This window comes from Podarcis bocagei, assembly GCF_964188305.1.
Source record: "Podarcis bocagei genome assembly, chromosome: 3".
Taxonomy (NCBI): Eukaryota; Metazoa; Chordata; class Lepidosauria; order Squamata; family Lacertidae; genus Podarcis; species Podarcis bocagei.
The window spans coordinates 54,846,335-54,868,019 of record NC_138127.1 but is presented as its reverse complement, the minus strand read 5'-3'; the positions used below and the strand labels follow the sequence as shown (position 1 = coordinate 54,868,019).

Genomic DNA, 21,685 nt, shown 5'->3' with positions numbered 1-21,685 from the left:
CCAGTTTTTAATCATTACAACACACTGAGCTAATGCAGTCAGTGAGTCATCAAGAATTACTAATACCTATTTCAAACGTAGAAGCATGAGCTTGGATTAAAACCCACACTTGTTAGGTGCCACAAGACTAGAAGCTAGCCTGGCACACTAAGCAATAGTTCCCTACTTCCTATGTAACCAAGAGAAAAATATAGACACTTCGGCCAGGAAACAGATACTGCTAACTGAAATCCTTTTGCACTTGGGAATCTGGCAATCAAGAAGATTTCAACCTTGTCCATTTCAGAATGTACAGGAAGGAGGACAGATTTTGAAAAAAAATCAGAAATGTTAGCATCCAAAAGTATACTGCTTATTACTTTCATGCTACTAATTCATACCTCTAATATTAATAAAATTAACAGCACCAATATCAGGATAAAGAAAACGGAAGGGGCATTGAGCACTGAGCAGGAAGACTCATTTTTCCAGCTCAGAACTATAGTCCGACCATCAATTTATCTTACTATCTTTTTATTGGCATAAATCCTACTTTCTAATGGCTGCCTTTTTCCTGCCTGTGAAAAATTATTGGGCAGTTTACACTAACTGCTTTCTGTCATGTTTCATTTCCAAACACCATCTTTTGTCAGTTTATTCCAATCAACTCCAAAATAGACCATTAATGTGAATAAAGAAGATCTGTCTTCCAACATCATTAATGAGATGATTCAAAGAGTAACTCCATCTCCACTACTCCCTGCCCTAAAATATAAACACCTCACATTTTGCAACTGATTCCCAAAATCTTGAGATATGCACGCACATCTGCCTAAAAAAAAATATTAAACCATGCACACAAATATGCTGTATCTTTTTATAGCTATACATATTCACTGGATTTTATACTCTGAACCATGAAGGGGGAAATGGTAGGATCAGAATTCCTGGGGGGGGGGAGGAATGGGACAGAAAGAAACCTCAGTAGGTGATAAGAAAGGAGTTAACTATGGTGAGCTCAATGCATTTCAAGTATGAAACCCTTCTTCAAGGTCAGCTCTCATAAGAACACATGAAGCTGCTTGCTGGATCAGATCAAACACCCACCTACTCTGTCATCCTGTTCCCACAGTGGCCAATCAGATGTCTCTGGGAAGCCGGCAAGCAGAACATGAGGGCAACAGAATTCTCTCTACTCGTGTTCCTCTGCAACTAGTATTTAGAGGCATGCTGCCTCTGATACTGGGTGCGGTACATAGCCATCATGAAAAGTAGTCATTAATAGCCCTATTCTCTACACACACACACACACACACACACACACACACACACACACACACACACATTCAACAGAGTGGTGCCTTTTGCTGTCTCGTAGATGCACTATGAACTAAAACAACTTCTTTCCAAAGGCAGTCTAACTCAATCAGTTCACATACAAAGGTCTTCAAATTTCAAAAATAAAGCAGATGACCAGCTTTAAATTTTCTCTACGGGCAAATCATTTTTGATATTAGACCATTTTAGCTAAAATTTCAAAAGCCACAAAATAAAACAGCTGCAGCTTACATTTGCCTTGGTTCAGAGAGAAGACATTCGGTATCTACGTTTCAGAAGCATGTCCTGACTTAGGTAATAGCTAAGGAACAAAAACTCAAGAGAGATTTATGTGTGGCAATTTATATGTGGTAGAACCGGTGATGAATCATTCCTGCAGTTGCAACACTCTTCAGAGATGTTCTGAATGCCACCAAAAGAAACCACAATACAGCGTGACCAGGCCCTTCTGAGGTAAGGACAGGTGATCCTTCCAGAGCTTGCTTCAGAGGTGTTCTGCAAGAGTGAGTGCAACATTAAGTTCAAGACCTGGCCCCTACCTGAACTTGGGAAGGGGGAGGTCAGGATCATGGCAATTACAAATATTCGCTGGTTACCAAGGCTTAGCAAAATGTGTGGATCCTGTATCATATACCAAGATCCTAATATATTTTCACTCATTTTAAAGATTTGTAACCAGAACCATATGTTGTTGTTTTTTCTAATCAGTAATTCAGGAAATTGAATCCATATATCTTGATTGTGGATCAGACAACTTCCAATCCCATGCAAAATCAACCTTTGCAGCTGTGAACATTTCAGGTGGTTTTGTTCACTTTGGGCTTTGCTTTAAAAGCATTTTAAGGGAATCATGAACATAAAGTGGAACATAAATGTTCACTAAATAGGTTTTAGGATTTTGAAAGGAAAATGTCCTCCTAACTTTTAAAATATATAATGCTGCTAAGATTGTAACTGCCTGCTAACTGCCTGAAGAAAGTAGTGAATATCTTAACTACGTATTCTCTAAAATAACTAACGGCTACTAGTCACAATGGCCATGTTGTATCTCTAGGGTTCTGAATACCAGTTGCTAGGAATCACTAGTGGGGAGAGTGCTGTTATACCCAGGTCCTGCTTGCAGGCTTCCCATAGCCATCTGGTTGGTTACTGTAGTAAATGAAGGCTGGATTAGATGGGTCTTTGTCTGGATCCAACAGGGTTTTTCCTATGTTCTTATAATAATTCAGGTATAGTACAACATGGCTCCTGGGCATTAAGAACACACAATACAAGTCACTGGCTATTAATGGAACCAAGTAATTGTTATAATTAAATTTACAGCATGATTTAGTTTTAATATGTTTCTTTGTGGTCACTCTTGGAAAGTACACTGCTAACCAAAAAACTTTTAAAACAATTTATTGTTGGCAGGCAGAAAAGCCAGGATATATGTGTAAACAAAGAAATGAATCTGTCCAGTTAACACTGGATTCTGCCCTTAGGTTTATGAACCTGAACACGCCTTCTTAAAATTAAGCTCCACTGAAAATGGGACACATCCAAATGAATATGCTAAGGACATGGCCAGTTTTTGAAAGGTTAGTGTTTCTCCTATAACCCACCCCCTAAATTATCAATTTTACAAGCATGAGTCAATTCCCTTGTTTCCTTAGGGGTTGAAAAATTATTGATTGGTTGATTGTCAAGAGTGTGCACTCAAATACCAGCCCATAGTTCTCAGTTAAAGAACAATCAGAATTCTTTTCTTGAAAATTCTGAAGAGGAGAGGGAGAGTGATTACATGAAAAGTTTAAATTACATGTAAATATTTGGACATTAAAATCATGATGCTCTGCTGCTGCCTTTACTGTGCAATACTACAGGCAGCAAAATTATGTCAAAAACAGATCTCCCATGTAGCTCAACTGGTAGAGCATGAGACAGACTCTTAATCTCAGGACCATGGATTTGAACCCCACGTTGGGCAAAAGATCCCTGCATTGCAGAGGGTTGAACCAGATGACCACTTATGGTCCCTTCCAACTCTATGATTCTATGAACAATATCTGTATTCTCCCCCAAAATTGTGTGATAAGGATTTTCTCATAGTTAAACTACTGATCCTACACTCTGAATTCATACAATATTCATACCAATTCATACAATATATCTCTAGGGTTTTTTATTGCCATCAAATAACAACCCAGTTCTGTAACATCACTACTAAAGCTTTTTTTTTTTTTTTGCTTTAGGGTTTCCCCCCATTAACGCTACTAGTTACCTAACTTTAATAAGCACAAATCTTTCCTTTCATAAAAAACAATTTGGTGTAAATGACAAAAATAAACATAATTTAAAACTTGCTCCCTCAATATATCTTTTTTTAAAAATCATTTTTATTGATTTTCCAATAAAAACAGCCAATCGACATGTCCACATCATAATCCAATTAAAAACAAAAAACTAAAATAAAAAAGACCAAAATGTAATTATTAATTTTTCCATTCTCCCCATAGTCTGGCCCTCTAAAGCATATCTTCCTCAATATATCTTCAAGAGGTGAAAATATTCTTAGTCTGTGAGTACCCTAGACAAGGATCATTCCATCATGATCCAGGGACCAGATGACTCGAGTTGTGACTTGACATAATTATTGGAGGAAGGGGCATGTAAACAATGCTCCCTTGCAGGTCATCTCCACTTACTTGAATGAACGCCAACTAAGATGGGTTATTTCTAGGTCAGTCTGAGGTAACACAGCTGCACCAATGTTATCACTGGCAGACCCAGAAATAAATCAGGAATTCTCACGCAGACTTCATTTACTACTTGTGAAGCTATGAGGGGACTGGATTGGTCACTGTGACTGAAGGCTTTTCTACCTGGTAGTAGAAAATGAAACCAAATCATTGGGCAGGCAGCAGTACATAGCTCAGTGGTACAACACATGCTATTGTGAACTCCAATTCAACCTCTGCTATCTCCATTTAAAAGGGTCTTTAGTAGTATGACTGAAACAAATATTTAATCAAGACATGAGAGCCACTACCAGTGAGAACAGAAGGATTGGGCTACAATAGCCAATGGTCTGACACAATGGCAGTGTTCACACATCATAGCTAGCGGTCCATCATGAATGTGCAGGTGGGTCCTGCTTTGCTCATCCCCCAGTGCAAATGGAAGCAATGAACTATTATTCCCAGCTCAGCATTACATCCCAACCAGGGATCGTGGTTTGTTTGGATCGAGAAAACGACAAACCCCAGATCAGATGTAATGCTAAACCAGGGACTGTGAACTATTGCTCCTGTTAAGGGGGTGATGTGAGGCCTGGAGCAAAATGGGAGCCATCTCTGCAGTTAGAGTAAACCATTAATGATGCTTTGCTTTGCTGTGATGTGCAGACTAGGCTAGCATAAGGCATCTCTAGACTAGTATAAGGCATCCACTGTATGTCAATTTTTAGGATCTCTCAGTCATACTTCAAGGTGGGTTATCAAATCCAATTATTTGGCAATATTTGCAGCAACAGACACTTCAGTGTGTCTGTAACGTTGACTGGTACACCAACAAAAACTTTGAAAGCATTTGCATTCCAAGAAATTCTCAGCTGATCTTTCCTTTTTTAGATTTATTTAAATCAGGAAAAATCGGTCAAGTTAAATCAAAGAATACAATGCCAAAATCGGTCAAGTTAAATCAAAGAATACAATGCCAACAAGGCCTTAAGTACTTTACACTGGATTACATCCAATATTTATTTCCTTCTGTTTTACACACTTCCCCTGAGAATCTTCAGGGGGGTTGCTGATTACTGAAAAATTATTGTTTCAGTACAGAGTAGGGTATGATAACAAATTGATGACTTTAACACTAGAGTGATATTTAGTTACAACAGATTGTGGACACGCAGTGAAGTGTAGAGACAGATTAAAAAGGCACAGGGGTTCTATGCTGAACCATATTCTAAAGCTCCCTTTCCCTTTGATCCCCTGCCAGCATTTCAAACACATAGGCAGGCATGCACAAATGTAATAAGTCCATTTCCCAAAAGCCTCCTTCACTCCTGTCCACTTTATACTGCCTTTCCCTTGAAATTTTCTACATTACTGACAGTATTCCATTCATCATTCTAGCTGTGTTATCGGTATTGTAAATTTTCTTACAGCTTGGATCATCGTAAACACTCCCTGTTGTGTGATGAGGAAGCAGTCACTATGGCTGGGTTTCAAAAAGGGAATTTGGAGCATCCAAGAATTTGGGCATGCTTAGCTTGTTTAATGTTCTTTCCAATTAAACAGTAGAGAATGTACCATATAACAAACTATTTTTAAAAGTCCCATCAGCTTCAAAGGTAGCTTGGTATGTTGCATTCATCCCAGCCTATGTTCTGATATTCTGTTTGTTCTGGAATTTTAAAAGGAGTCCAGCCTATTGAGGTCAGACTGCCAGTTATAGAAATATTAACTTGTGGTCTTTATACTGAAAAAAATAATACAATTACACTACAGAACCCAACTTATCCAACTACCCAGAAAATTAATCTGCAAAAGTTACTAGTCCATAAAACTTTACTAGTTCACTTGTTTCTGTGTATGAACTGTCTCAAATGGTTAGTCTAAAAATAATGCATATCCTCATGTATAGTGCCATTCATGTGAACATTAACACCCATCACACATGTATTACTTCAAAACTCTTACAATTTGGCAGTTATATGGAAAACTACAATTCATGGAGCACTGCATAAACTAAATAGTGTTGTTATCAGCATAGGTTTTGGAAAAGTGAAAAGTATAACTAGTAAACTAGAAGCTTGCGTAAAACCTCATTTTAGTCATACAATATTTACCTCTGCAAGAGAGTTAAGCAAGCAAATTTTAACCTAGTACAGTGGTACCTCGGGTTACATACGCTTCAGGTTACAGACTCCGCTAACCCAGAAATAGTACCTCAGGTTAAGAACTTTGCTTCAGGATGAGAACAGAAATCGTGCTCCGGTGGCGCAGCGGCAGTGGGAGGCTCCATTAGCTAAAGTGGTGCTTCAGGTTAAGAACAGTTTCAGGTTAAGAACGGACCTCCGGAACGAATTAAGTACTTAACTCGAGGTACCACTGTATGGCAGAGCTGTACATCTCTATCCCCACCATCTCACCTGTTCACTTTTCCTTGCAATGAGGGTGAGATGAAAGGTAGGGAAGGAAGAGTCTGGCACAAGGCATTTTCCATATCTTTTTCCTTCCCAGGCACAGCTCCATGGAGAAAATGTAATCTGAGCACAGCCAGTTTAGAGTATCCAGGTCATATCTATTTTCTGAGTGACAGTGCAGCACAATTCTGGGTCAATGTAAGGAACAAGAAGACTATACCCTTCTATATGGTCGTTCGAGTATGTTAAAACGTATATTACACTATAGAGGCAGGAGTTGGAAGGTAAAAACTTAATTCTTTTATGGATTCTAAACCTCAGCCATTTTCACTAGGATTAGATTCTAAGTAACTCTACATTTTTCATATTTTGCTCACAACCAGGTCAGAGATTGCACTGAACACACAGCAGTTCAAAACAATGCAGTAATTAAAATATGTACATTTAATTCAAATTCACTGTAAAAAAATCCGCGGCTAATCACAAATTGTTCTATCAGCCTCCATATTTCCTACTGCTACCTCCTTGATTTGTTTTAAGAAGAAAGCCATGATTCAAAATGGAAGCCCAGTATATAAACTGCAAAATGACTGGCAAACCTTTAGCCGATCAAATTATGTGTAAGCAAAGGCATTCTTTCCCAGTGGTAGGCGGCCGCATGCCAAGGAACTATGTGCTAGAACTTGTCCTGTACTACCTGTTCAAAGGAAACTGCGCAAGAATATTTCAAGCTCTGACACATACTACTTTGTGCAAAAACATCCACAGGAGTATTACAAAAAGACAGCAGTGATGTTTCAGCAAACCCTGTGTCAAAGGAAAACGCTCCCCTGCATTTTTATCAGCAAGCAAAAAACCAACCATCATACCTTACATAAAACCGTATCACTAACACCAATACCGCTTTGGCAAAGTTCCTCTGGCCCTTGCATTTTGGATTCTAGCTCTGTTTTGTACAGATGGAAGTGAAACCTGCAAAGTTGATACCACATCGTGTGCTGCTCCCTGAAAGTATACATTAAACCCATAATTTTGCTTTTCTCCTTTGGAAAGGTTTTATTTTAAACAAAACTTTTCTATCTTCTGTTAAGAGCTGCTGCAGATGCAGTACCGGTATTTAACCACAGCTGGTGCTGTATTTATGCTGCCCTGACTTCTTAGATTTTTATCTTTTAGGAAAGAACCTGGAACAAATTACAGTGGTACCTCTGGTTGTAGACGGGATCCATTCCGGAGGTCCGGTTGGATCCCGAGGTTTCTGCAACCTGAGGACTGCTTCTGCGCATGTAAAATACTTTCGGGTTTGCTGTCGAAGTTTATATAACCAGAGGGTTATGTAAATGGAGGTACGACTGTATTTCAAATCTAGACCACAAAATTAAGATAAAGGTAAATGTAGAGGTTAAAAGGAAAGGGGGTACAACATATAAACGGTAAAGGGTCTCCTTAACACCATTTCAGAAAGCCATCTGCGGGAAATTCCAGGTCCACATAATCACAATTTGACAGGAACAAAAATATTTTACAGTGGTGCCCCGCAAGACGAATGCCTCGGAAGACGAAAAACTCGCAAGACGAAAGGGTTTTGCGGTTTTTGAGGTGCTTCGTAAGACGAATTTCCCTATGGGCTTGCTTCGCAAGACGAAACGTCTTGCGAGTTTTCCTTTTGAAGCGGGAACTGGGCTGGCAGGGAGCGAGCGAGGGAGCGACCTACCTTTTCCAGAGGGATCCTCTTCTGGAGAGGGCACAGAGGAGGCAGGTGGGCTGGGATCCAGCGGATCTGGCTGGGTCTCTGCGCCGCCGCCTCTGCCTCTCTCTCTCTCTCCCCCTCCCCACGTGGCTGCTCCATTTTGCCCTAACTGCGCGAAGGCAGGAGGAGGGGGACCAAGGAGGAGGAGGAGGAGGCATCCACTGCGCTTGGGCCACCGCGACGGCGCCTTTGCGGGGGTGCGAAGAAGCCGGGAGCAGCTGCCGAGACTGTGGGGAGCCCGGTGGCGTGGCGAAAGGTAACGGGGGAGCAAGGGAGAGTCCGCGCCGGCGCTTCGTGCGTCCGCCCTCGGTTCCTGGGCTCGAACTTCCTTTGGCACCTCGTGGAGAGAGATGGAGAGGAGCAGGCTGGGGCTTTGATGGGGGGCGTGGTTTGGCGGAGCGAAGACGCGGCAAGGCTTGGCGACAGAGGAAGGGGGGCTGTTTTCGTGGGGAGGTGGGAGGGGGTGTCTTTGCCTCTTCCCGGCAAAAGATCCTCCAGGCTGGGGAAACTCCTCCTGCTGGGGAGCGACCCGCTTTGTGCTTTGCCCGCTATCCCATTATAATACAGTACCAGGGTGCATCCGTGCTTCGCAAGACGAAAAAATCCGCAAGACGAAGAAACTCGCAGAACGGATTAATTTCGTCTTGCGAGGCACCACTGTATTTTGATTGAAAGATGTATGGACAAAACAAAATCGAGCAAAACCTTGTATCTAACATACAAACAAAGTTGAAAACCCAAGTTTGTGTGTACATGTGAACATCTAAACATTTAATGCTGATTCTGAAGTCTAAGATATTGGGGAACAGATGCACTAGATGCCAAAAAAATTGTGTCATCCTCGCTACAGCAGTGTAAGAACAAAACTACACTTTTTACACCACCCACTATCCTCCACACCCACCCATCCCACTGGGAAGGTTTTTTTCTTTTCTTTAAATGGACTAATTTTTGATGCTGGAGCCCAACTGAGGGGGAACAAGCTGGAAAAAATGTGTATTTCCACAAGAGAACTAAGAGGCAGGGGAAGAGTCAAATATCAGATTGGGATTGCATCCTAACTTGAGTATTTAGAAACTATAAAAAGAAAATTTCATTGTGAAAGATTAGCACCTGGAACTGTAACACTGGTAGTTAAGTATTTGGAATCCACTTGATTCAAATAAGTCTAACAATATCTATACCTTGTACTTTTTAATTACAATATTTTATTAAATGTTGTTTCCATGCACACCAGCAGCAGATATAACATGAAAAGATGTAAGTTGAACTGTAATTTCGATATGAATTTTCAAAAGGTTCAATGTGACAAACTGCTGAAAACAAGTATGTTGTGTATGGTATGCTCAGTGTTTTCTTTTCTTTTTTTCATTTTATCTTATTTTATGTGGATGCTGGCAAGCCTGATCTGTGAAATGTATAAAATAAGTGAAAAAGGGATACAATTTGCTCTTTTCACATATCACAAACAGATCTCACTTATTTTCCCTAGAGCACACTGCTTCAAATTGAAGAGTGAAATTTGTTTTCTAATGTGGATTATGATATGTTTGAGCTTGCAAAATATTTAATAGCATGTCTGACACCTATTTATGATTTAATCCTTAAATCAGTAAGTAGAGTAATGTTGCCAAAACAAAACAAAAGTGGGGGGGGGGAGGAGAGGATATCAAAACCTCTGAAATATTATTGAAAAGCCTGGAGTCCCTGGGACTTTAAACTAATCGTTGAAACTAATCAGAGTTAGCCTAGTTCAGAATAATGACAAACTCCAATAGTTTTCACCAGAAGAAGAGCCTTCTGTCTTCTCACAGCAACACTCTAGAGCAGCCTTCATCAGTTTAGTGCCCTGCTAGCTGGGGCTGCTGAAGAGTTGCAGTCCAAAATATCTAGAGGGCACCAGATTGGCCAAGGTTGCCCTAGAAGGAGAGGGCAGGGGGAGCTTGTGAGAGAGGAGAGGGAGCTGCTGCCCATGAATGTATCACTAAATTGTGCATTAATGTTATATCTCAACCATGTCTACAGATGCAAATCAGAACAGCATAACAACCAAAAGAAGAAGAAGAAGAAGAGTTTGGATTTGATATCCCGCTTTATCACTACCTGAAGGAGTCTCAAAGCGGCTAACATTCTCCTTTCCCTTCCTCCCCCACAACAAACACTCTGTGAGGTGAGTGGGGCTAAGAGACTTCAAAGAAGTGTGACTGGCCCAAGGTCACCCAACAGCTGCATGTGGAGGAGCGGAGATGCGAACCCGGTTCCCCAGGTTACGAGACTACCGCTCTTAACCACTACACCACACTGGCTCTCTCAAAAGTGCCACTTACAGCATTATGCACAAACCACTTTAAAATGCAATGAGAAAACGCACCACCGTCACATCCACTCCACCTGCTGCTTTCTCTCTTCCCTGTAATCCTACACCCTCCTCATTTATGGTGAGCAACAGGGGGACAGGAGGATCTTAGTGCTGTCTGAATGTGGCCTTTCTTCTATTTTCCTGGTGTTTCCACATTTCCTCATTTTATGTAACCTTCCTCATTTTAATTTCCTCATTTTATGTAACCTTCAACACAGTGTAAAAGCCACTTCTGGAAATCTAGTGGAAGCTTAGTGCTCATGACAGTGTTGTTTTCCCGGGGGGGGGGGGGAGATTCCTTTTGCAACCCTGTTAACTCAGAAAATCAGTTTTGCGTTGTAATTTCACATGACAAAATCTGAGATGGTATCCTGGTGTATGGTTCTTTCCCGCCGTTTAAAATTTAGTTGTGACATGGTGGTATATTGATTTTTAAAAGCCACTGTTCTGTAACACAACAGATAGTGCAGTGAAAAAGGAATGTTAGAAATTGGGACAGAAGCACTAACATTATTTCCAATAAAACTAACACAATAAACCTCAAATCAGAATGGAGTCTTAATTTGAAACCTAACATCCACCATAGCTCCAGAAGTGGTTATATGGTGCCCCAGTTGCCAGCCCACACTGTATGGCTCTTCTTTTACAACTGAACATGGGCCTTTGAATATAAGCAAGCCTGGTGCCTTTGAAATATAGATATTTAACACAACAGCTAATGCATTATTGAATGCATACGTCTGAAGACACAGAGGCAAACTTTGGTCTCAATGCCTTTTCCAGAAGGTATTGTGTCATCCAGCTGAATAAGCTTTGCTCTCCCAATGCAGCAAGCATTTTCTGTTTAGCCTACAATTTCCGACATCATTGTAAAGATAGAAATCATTATAATGTTTCTATTTTCCATAATAATGCAATTGTGCTACTTTAGGGATTTTCTTCAGTAAACATTGTCGGATGACCACTGTTAAGATGTAGAGCTAAGCTACCATAAAGTTTCTTTCTTGTGTCAAATTTGATTCTGTGATTATCCATAATCTATGCTCACCTCCCTCTATAGAGTGAATTATACTTAATGGAAGGGATAATTCTAAAGGAGACAATACAACATAAAGTCTTATCCTGCTATGAGAAGTCTTTTTCAATTTAGTCAATGAGGCTTAGCATCAGACAGAAAGGGGAAAAAGCCTGAACATTTCCCAGCAGTACAGCATACAAGCATACCCCCTACTTAAAATAATCTTACTTATACATAAAAATGTGTAAGGCTATGTGAATGCTGACTTCTATGCAAGGCATAGGGCAACTTCATAGTGTTTTGGGGCAATCAGCAAAAGTGTAAAAAGTGTTAAAAGCAAAGATTCCCCATCCAATCCCCAAGATAGCATTTTATATGTATAAAAAACTTGTGATAATTACATCGGTATTCCCATAGGGCCTCTGTCACTTCATTCACTGGACACCCTACAGTGGTTTAAGATTTCTTAACCCTAGTATGCAGAAGTGCTTGCAAGGGGCATGCTGTTCCAAGAAAACTTGTAGCATCCTAGGATGGCTATAGGGAGCCGAAGATCCCTTTGGGGCATTAATCCTAACATTTGGTGCTTTGGGGTTTTTTAAGGTAAACAGTCCCGTTTTGTGGTTACAAGGGCAAAGGTAAGACTATGGCTCTGTTAACATGAAAACACTGTGCTTGGCATTGCCAATCCCCCGTAAGTTGCTTCCTCCGTGCCCGCATCTGCCTTAAGAAAATACTTGCACTGGGCAGTGCAACATCAGTGTTTTTCACTGCCTAAAACTGTGATCAATAACTATGCTAACAAAAGGACCTTTTGATCTTGTCCCTTGGTTTACTGTTAGATGGTCACTTCTGATAAGAATTGTCTGCAGGAGATGTGAATCTCCCTTCATTTCATTTCCACAACCATTGGCATTTGACCTGAGCACGTGTCTGTTTAAAATCTAAAAACTTAGACACATGGGAAATGGGTAGCTAATTTGCATATTCCTACAGCTATTCTGAAACAATGTCATTTAGTATGGATGAAGACTTGGGCTCATGCACTCCCACCTCTCCTCTCCTCTCACCCCACACACAGCCAGGAGGAGCAGCTAGCCAGCATTTAGTTTTACAGAATCTCATCTTGTCCTTGCATATATACCAGAGATCATGGTTTATCAAAAACTATGCTTAGTTTAACAAGCCATCTTAATAACCTATGGTTTGAAGTTAGCTTATTTTTGTTTTACTGACCAAAGTTTATGATAACCCACAATCGCTGGTTTGTAAACAATGACAAACTGAGATTTGGTGAAAGTGAAACTAAATGCTGGAGAAAATCTTCACTGGCTACAAAGGTGGAGCAGAAGGGCGCACACAAATTTGAGGGTTTAAACCAGGCTTCCTCAAACTCAGCCCTCCAGATGTTTTTGGCCTACAACTCCCATGATCCCTAGCTAGCAGGACCAGTGGTCAGGGATGGTGGGAATTGTAGTCTCAAAACATCTGGAGGGCCGAGTTTGAGGAAGCCTGCTTTAAACTCACTCTAACTTGTGTACATAGCGCTACACCATGGTTTAGCATTATATGCAAACACAGGGTATGCGACGCAATTATATTTTTACACAATAGGATGTTGCTCTAGTCAACTACACAAGGGCTGATGCGTGCCAATGTGTTATACCATTTACTCAACAATATAACTAATTGAAGATTCACTTTCTTTGGAACACATTTCAGGTAAGAGGGCCTGCCTATCTTTTGAGAAAAGTGTGCATCTTTACCTACTTTCCAGCTGAGCTAATATGACTGACAAATAATTTTATTCTGTTGAATGGAGTTTAGGAAAGGAGGCCTTTCATCCTGATGAATCTGACTGACACCTTCAGACCCTGCCTAAAGACACGCTGGCACTGCACAATTACTGTGCAGACAGGATCTAATGAACTTCCTTTAATAAAGAAAAGCACTGTAGTATAAATAAGAAGTTGAACTTGTTTTTTTAAATATATATATATTTAACAATACTTCCATGGGTGAAATTTCAAATTCTATTGGTTTCAAGGCCAGCAGCATAACTGTGCAATGTACTGAAGCCTATAAATATATTTGGCCTGATTTTCAGAGCTGTTGAATATTTATTACTTCTGACTGTATCAATATACATTCAGATCCTTTATTGATTCTGAACAGTTGTCCTATTAATTTATATTTAGTATTATTCCTTTGTATTTCTGGGAAAATGTAGCCACCTAGGATTAGGGTGACCACACTAGGGCAGGACTCCTGTACCTTGAAGAGCTATCTGCTTTAGACTTTATCTAGATGTGACCATGGCACTTCTTGGAAAACACATTGTACTGCACAGTGGTAAAGTAGGAAAGGGATTAGTGTTTTAAAGAAGAGAAGAAGTAGTAGTCTTATTTCCCTCTTCACACAGTGTTTGCCCTTCAATTGCCTCACTCCTGGTTGTGTTTCCTTTGAAAGGGCTCACTTCTTGTTTCAGAGACTGAAACACATCTGTGGTGAAAAACATACCAGAGGGGAGTGGCTGAAGGGTTCAACATCTTGTTAGATCATCCACTTTAAACATTCAGAATTTTCAATTAGAATTTCTGCCTTTAGGCGGTACATAGTTCCGCTTTGCAGTGGAGCATTGGACCTCCCCTCTTTTTGTCCTTGCAGATTCTATCATGTAGACGTGCAGGCCTTTGGTATTCTTACAAAATGGCTATAATGTTGTTTTCCAAGTATACGTTTATAAAAATATTTCTGGGTTCCTTCCATACATATCCAAAATTAAAAAGACCCAGAATTTTGTTTGTAAAATATTATAAGTATGGGCAAATCTGTTTGAAAAACATGTCATGAAATATCAACATTTTCCTTCTTAGAGCAAAGTATAGTACGGGGTCATCAACTTGTTTGGACATGCGGGCTCAGTTTCAAACCACAGTAACTGCTAGAGTGCTGGTGGCGGAAAACACATTCTGAATCGGACCAGACACAGGTTAGAGCTCAACGTCGAGCCTACCAAGTGTCGATAATGATGGCGAAGAGGACCTTTTTCATCGCCTGTATTGCATCTGCAGAAAACAGCAGCAGGAGACTCTTTCAGGTGTTTCACAATTTAATGGAACTACCCCCACCATTGGGGCATGGTGAGGACCCCAATATCTCCTGCAATGATTTTGCAAAGTTTTTTTGCAGATAAAGTCGCTCAGATTCATAAAGAGATAGACTCCACTATGGGAACAGTGCCGGGGCGGGAGAGTGCCAAAGTCCTGTCTAGTGAAGTTGCATGGGATCAATTCCAATCTGTGCCTCCGAGGATGTGGACAGGCTGCTTGGACGAGTGAAACAGACCACCTGTCTCCTTGATCCTTGCCCATCCTGGCTCATAAAAGTGAGCCGGGATGGGCTAGGCAATGGGCTCCAAGGGGTGGTAAATGCTTCCCTCTGTGGGAGAGCCTTCCCAGAAACACTGAAAGAGGAGGTTATTATTCTTTGGACCTGGCCAATATGACCAACATCACAGCTGTCCATGGAGGAACAGGTCAATTCTGTGTCCAGGGCAGCTGTCTACCAGTTTCATCTGGTACACGCACTGAGACCCAACCTGCCTGCAAACTGTCTCGCACTAGAGCTGTGTATACTCTAGTTATCTCCTGCCTGGACTACTACAATGTGCTCCGCATGGGGCTACCTTTGAAGGTGACTCAGAAACTACAAATCCAGAATGCAGCAGCTAGACTGATGACTGGGAGTGACAACCAAAACCATGCAACACCGCTCCCGGTTCGTTTCCAAGCACAATTCAAAGTGTTGGTGCTGACCTTTAAAGCCCTAAATGGCCTTGGCCCAGTTTACCTGAAAGAGCATCTCCACCCCCATCATTCAGCCCAGACACTGAGGTCCAGCTCTGAGGACCTTCTGGCGGTTCCCTCACGGCAAGAAGTGAGGTTACAGGGAACCAGGCAGAGAGCTTTCTCGGTGAGTGGCGCCCGTCCTGTGGAATGCCCTCCCATCATGGAAATAAACAACTATTTGACTTTTAGAAGACATCTGAAGGCAACTCTGTATCGGAAAGTTTTAAATTTCTAATTTTTACAATTTTTTATGTTCTGTAAGCCGCCCAGAGTAGCTGGGGAAACCCAGCCAGATGAGTGGGGTATAAATTATAAAATTATTATTGTTATTGTTGTTATCATTGTGGGAACCATCTATAGAGTATAACCAAACCACACACTACAATCTGTTCTATGGGCTGCCATAGAATGTTTCTAATTTCAGCAGGGGAGGAGGCCCAGTGGGTATATATGTGCCTGCAGCTATTGGCAAGCCACGGTATGGTAGATCTGCGAGAGTTTGGATTTGATATCCCGCCTTTCACTCCCTTTAAGGAGTCTCAAAGCGGCTAACATTCTCCTTTCCCTTCCTCCCCCACAACAAACACTCTGTGAGGTGAGTGAGGCTGAGAGACTTCAAAGAAGTGTGACTGGCCCAAGGTCACCCAGCAGCTGCATGTGGAGGAGCAGAGACGCGAACCCGGTTCCCCAGATTACGAGACTACCACTCTTAGCCACTACACCACACTGGCGAGGTGGAATAACTTCAATTAACTGGCGGAGGAAGAGGGGGGCGGAGGAGCACACCGCCCCCGGCAACACGATCCCAGTGGGGTACCATTGCGGCTGGAGCCCCACCGCACTGGGTGCCATGCCCCTGCAGGCACCGTGCCACGCTCCCGGGATGCACGTCGCGCCCTCGGGGCGTGCGCCAGCCACGCCCGCACCTGCTCTCCACCCCAGGTGCCGGAGCATGAAGCTCCGCCACTGCTTCCATTTCCATTCAACTCAGCATTGATCTTTTTCTGATATTCCACATAATTCTGCTGAAAAGTCTCATGAATCAGGGAAAGCTATACCTAATTTCCTTTCTCAAAATTAGCCAGTTTACATGCACAATTGATAAAATGATACCTTATTCATCACATCTTACATTTCTAGCTACATATCTACCAGATATTTAGCCTTATAAAGGATGTAATAAATGGTAATAGCAATAATAATAGTAATAATAATAATAATAATTTTAAAGCTCTGAAAAAAACAGGTTGACAGCTGCCAATGTACTTATGTCTTCAATGGCTCCTCCTAGGTATCCCGTCTTTCAAGAGCAGGGCAGCCCCCTAGCTAAGAAGGGAGAGTTTTAAAAGTTTCTGCGCAAATCACATTTTGTTGCATGGTTCCACTTATCTGATATAATGCCTACAGCCACAAAAACATACTGAACTCAACAAAGCGGGCTTTTTTAGAATCAATCCATAACAATCTGAGCCAACTTACCACTTGGCTTTATTCAAAGACAACTTGCTACCCTGGCAATTTAATTGACAAACCCATATTCTTGAATTTTAGTCCTTTACATAAAGGCAATAATATGCAAGCTGAATGAAAAGAACTGGATTCAGATTATTAGAGGTTCACAAACGAAACACATGAAGCTCTGGAGGCTGTCCAAAGTGAAATCATTTCTAGGTGTTGATGTCCATTCAATAAAAATCCAATGTTGTAATTATCTTCTTACTGCTTCCCCAAAGAGTTTTAGTAATCATAACCATAATATTTCTTAGCCAATTATATTAATGCCGCAAAAAGACAGACAGGGCCAGCAGCCAATCACTGTGCCAGATCACTGCCTTCAGATGGATACTTTACAATTAGCCTACAATTCGCAAGTGAAAAATGCAACACTAATCTTAAAATAACAAACAGTAAAAATCCTTAAAAAAATAAAGGGTATGCATGGTTAAACATGTAGCACCTCTAATTAAATTATGGAGTGAAGACTCTTATCCTCTTTGCTTCCAAATAACAGGTAACAGTCAGTTCTAATAGCTCTATTAAGTTACACCAAAATACGTTTCATGTCACTATTCAACTAAACAGCTCATCTCTAAATAAGTAAGGCTCCGTTACTGCAACCCTGCCAACTAAACCCCACACTGAATGGTTCAGTTTGCTCCATAATCACATGCAACTTTCTCTGTATGGTAATATAAGCTTATATTTATGCAACACATGTGGTCCATGTTTTCAGAAGATGAAACACAATACCTCAGCAAAACTGTGAATGTATAGTTACAAGCTAATTAGCCACTTGTTGAATATTCCATGCCAATGTAACAAATACACTTTCCAGGCAGGTCATTATTTTCATCTTTGTCATATTTAACATCAAATAATAAAAGAAAATTAATTCTAGTTAGCCACGTGTAGAGACAAAATGGTGTTTTCTCTTCATTATCAAAAAAAGGGCCTTGTGCTTATAACAGAGCACAAGCTTCAATAACAAGCCTGATCAGAGATTTGCCGGCATAGTCTCTGGGTAGCCTTCATCTACTATACCCATTCAAAAAACAATGACTGCATCCTTGCTAATATATGCTGAGTATGTAAGTAATTAACCCTCTGAGATATGGCAGAGAAGAAGTTGTCATCAACAGGAAAACCTAACTTGACTAGAAGAGACCCATGCAACTTACATGATCTCTGACAGGTGGGGGGAAACCTTTGCACTTTAGTGAGTGGGATGGATACACACACACACACAGAGAGAGAGAGAGGGGGCGGAGGGAGGGAGAGAGGGGGGGAGAAACTGACACAATACATACTTATAAAGTGTATGCAAAAATGACATTGATAACAATTATCTGAACAAAAACAGGGTGGTTTCTCACTCTGAACAATACTGTTCTTATTTCAGGAAACTATCAATAGCAGAAAAAGATATTCAGCTATCATAAGAATTGCTAATGACAAAAATGAGAGCCTATAGACCAAAAATAAAGATTTTTTTAATGAATTCTTCAACCATGATGCTAACAAAGGAAATACAACACTGAAGACAGAGATAAAAATATAGATATAAATAGCAAAAACAGTTATCCCCCAGCCTATAAAAAATACCTTGCTCTGATATAGAATATTTTTACTCTTTCATTTATTTCTTCATTCAATTTATATCCTGCCTTTCCTCCTGCAGAAGCTCAGAGTAGCAGACACAGCAAAGATAAAACACTGAAAACACAGCTACTAAAAACTCCTTAAAATTTACTAAAACACAGTTAAAACATTTTAAAAACATCTCGGGGAGGCCTGTTGCAGCCTACGTATTATGAAAGTAGAAAGATTGCGGGACAGGGAAAGGAACTGAAGAAGACATGTGCAAACAAAATCTCTTCACAAACCTGTTGCTGTGGATACTGCATTCCCCCCATGGAACCTGGAGTCCGGGATTGCATTGCCATTGGAAAGCGCTGTTGTCCTGGAGGTCCATATGACTGCCCTGGATATGGACTGCTTGTCTGGGTCTGGGAGTGAGGGCTGTTGCCCACTGCAAACAACTGAGGCCTTTTCATTACCATTGGATCCATCGGGTTGCCCTATTGATTGAGGGGAAACATAAAATAAATGTATAAATATATCATATGAAGCCTTGGTTTGTGCATTTTCAGCATGTCTTCATTCTGAAATGAAATCTGCTAAATGTCTTTTGACATACACACAGAAATGGTAGCTTAATTTCAGCCTCTGAAATACAATTCAGAAGAAAATTTAGTCATAAGGTTCCCTTGCCAGATACATAATGGTGAAGCTCTTCAAGTGCACACTTGGCAATGAGAAGAAGCCATTTCCATGCTTGGTTCCTCCCTACTGGATTACGGCCCATATGTTCTAATTGTCCTGCTTTCAGACTCTTTACAGTGTTACAATTTTGCATTCCAAGTCAGTAAGTGAGTCATAAACAGAACTTCACATAAAAAGACTCTTCTGATTATTATTATTATTTCTTTGCTTGATTTCAAAAAACAATAAACTCTGGACTTATTTTTCTTGGCATCGTATGTACTGCATTTATAGTGCATCATTTCTGACGCTGCTCACGATAACACAAACCCTCTTAAGAAATCATATCTCACAAGCAGTAACTACAGCATCCATTCCTTTACAGGAAAATCCATTTGTCGGATGTGTGGGGTTTCAGCTTGACAAATGTTGAAAGGGAAACTCAAATGCTGAACTCAACTTCTTGAACAGCCCACAACAACAACAAACAGTTCTTGCACCCAACTCCCTCCCCCAAGTGCCTTAAATACATAGTAAGTTTTGAAAGCAATTTGGTAGTTTAATGCATTACAATATGTGTGGAGAATTATTGAATAACACAATTTTAAAAGTGAGTAGACATGCACTCTAGTGGATTCTGCTCCAATACCCCAACTTTATAATTTCTATAGCTGGCCTTCCCTGAAGTACCTTTCATTCAATCTTTTTAGTAACAAAGTGCTCAGATTTGAATATGGCACTCCAAGTGGATCACCGTTATGCCCTATGAACAGTTTTAAATGCGAAAATGAATTGAACAGTTGCAGCTACAAAGTCCTTGCAATACACATAAATATTCATGTACCACGTTTACTGTGTTTTATCAAAGTTGGTGTTTGCAACCTTATCAGCAACTTTTCAATATTCAATTCTAATTTCTTTCAAACATTATTTTTCTTTGATATATTTACCAAGTGTTGTTCTTATCAGTAATTCCTTCCCATTCTTATTTACTCAATCTTTTTCCTGCATGTTCTAATGGACTCTGGTTTCTCTTAGTCTCCCCTCCATTTCAATCTGTTCTTAACCTGGATATTTATTCCACTTCTTTATTTTGCATTTCACCTCCCCATACCACATAGATTTTATTTTTTCCAGTCTCCTTATAAACAATACAGTGGCTTTTACAATTCTTATCCATCTTCTTTGTATCATTGTCTATGTTATGAACTATGTTATGTCAAAATATGTGTCCACCACTCACTTTTGTTTCATTCAGAACACTCAGTGTTGATGTCAGCAGTACAAAAACTGGAACAGGATGAGGAAAAGTACAAATGCAAGCAGGAGTTTTTCCCTTTTCCCGTCAGCATGCATGTGAGAACTACCTGAAGGGTTTTCTTTTCAGCAGCAACCACTAATACATTGTGCCATTAATTTAAGAGGTATCTTTCACTAGGTACATGGAAGTGAGTTTAAATATATACCTTGTACCAGCATTCCATGATATAGTATTATCTCGAGATTGAACAAGTCACAAAACATAGCATACCGATATATTTAACATTAAAGAGTAAAAGGTTCACAAGGACATAAAGTGGAAGTTATTTTATTCTAATCTTTACTTTGAAAAGGCAATGAGGCTCATTGAGGTAGTAATCTTGTAGGCATCTGTTAAGGGTACGCACACAAGGTGGAAAAGGTATCCCAAATGCAAGTTTAACACACATCAGTTAACTACAAGCACTAGATATGAAGGCGTTTAGGAAAATGGTGATTATGCCCATTATTATTAAATATTTGCACAGATTTGAATTGACAAGGGACTGATATTGTGTTACTCCGAAATGCTTATCAACACACAACCTTTGTTTTTGACCAAGCTGTTGCCAAAGATTCCTACCAGTTTATTAAAAGGAGTGTGCTATTCTACTTGTAACACACTCTGGAACTCCAAAATATAGATAGCTAACTATCAGCTACTGACACTGATTATCACAAAGTTTACTTCTCTGGTGTAAACCGGAAAAAAGCTCAATTAAAAGAGGTAACCATATGCTTTATATTGCACGATACCATAAGGAAGCACCTGAAATAAACACATAAGTGGAGTTCTCAATTACAGTACCGGGTCAGACAAGACAGATGATAAAAAAAGTTTAAACTGTGTGTATGAATGCAATAGTATGGCTTAAACATTAAGATAAATTACATAATTAATCATTTTTAAAAACTTCAAACTTGCATCCACTTAGACATTTATGAGTCCCAGAGTTGGGCAGATACACACATAACAGGGATGCAGGATTCCACCCTTAAAATTTGTGTTATTGCAATGCAACACAATGTAAGATTATACTAAGCCAAACTAAGACACATTTTATGCATATTCATTATTGTAATATTTTGCAAATGGTCCATCACCAATTAAATGCATAAAAAATACAGCAGCAACACACCAATATGCTAGGAAACAATACTACTCAAAGGAAAGGGGCATTTGTTCAAATGAATTAAG

General features: G+C 40.2%; 1 protein-coding gene across 11 annotated transcripts in view; it reads right to left on the bottom strand.

Annotated features, from left to right (window-relative positions):
* ARID1B (AT-rich interaction domain 1B) overlaps positions 1-21,685 on the bottom strand; it is a 358,734-nt gene that overhangs the window by 301,223 nt on the left and 35,826 nt on the right. For all 11 annotated transcript variants that reach the window (XM_081187405.1, XM_081187413.1, XM_081187415.1 and 8 more), the window contains exon 2: positions 18,810-19,004. In XM_081187405.1, the coding sequence (XP_081043531.1) occupies positions 18,810-19,004 (195 nt within the window). The remainder of the gene's footprint in view (positions 1-18,809; positions 19,005-21,685) is intronic.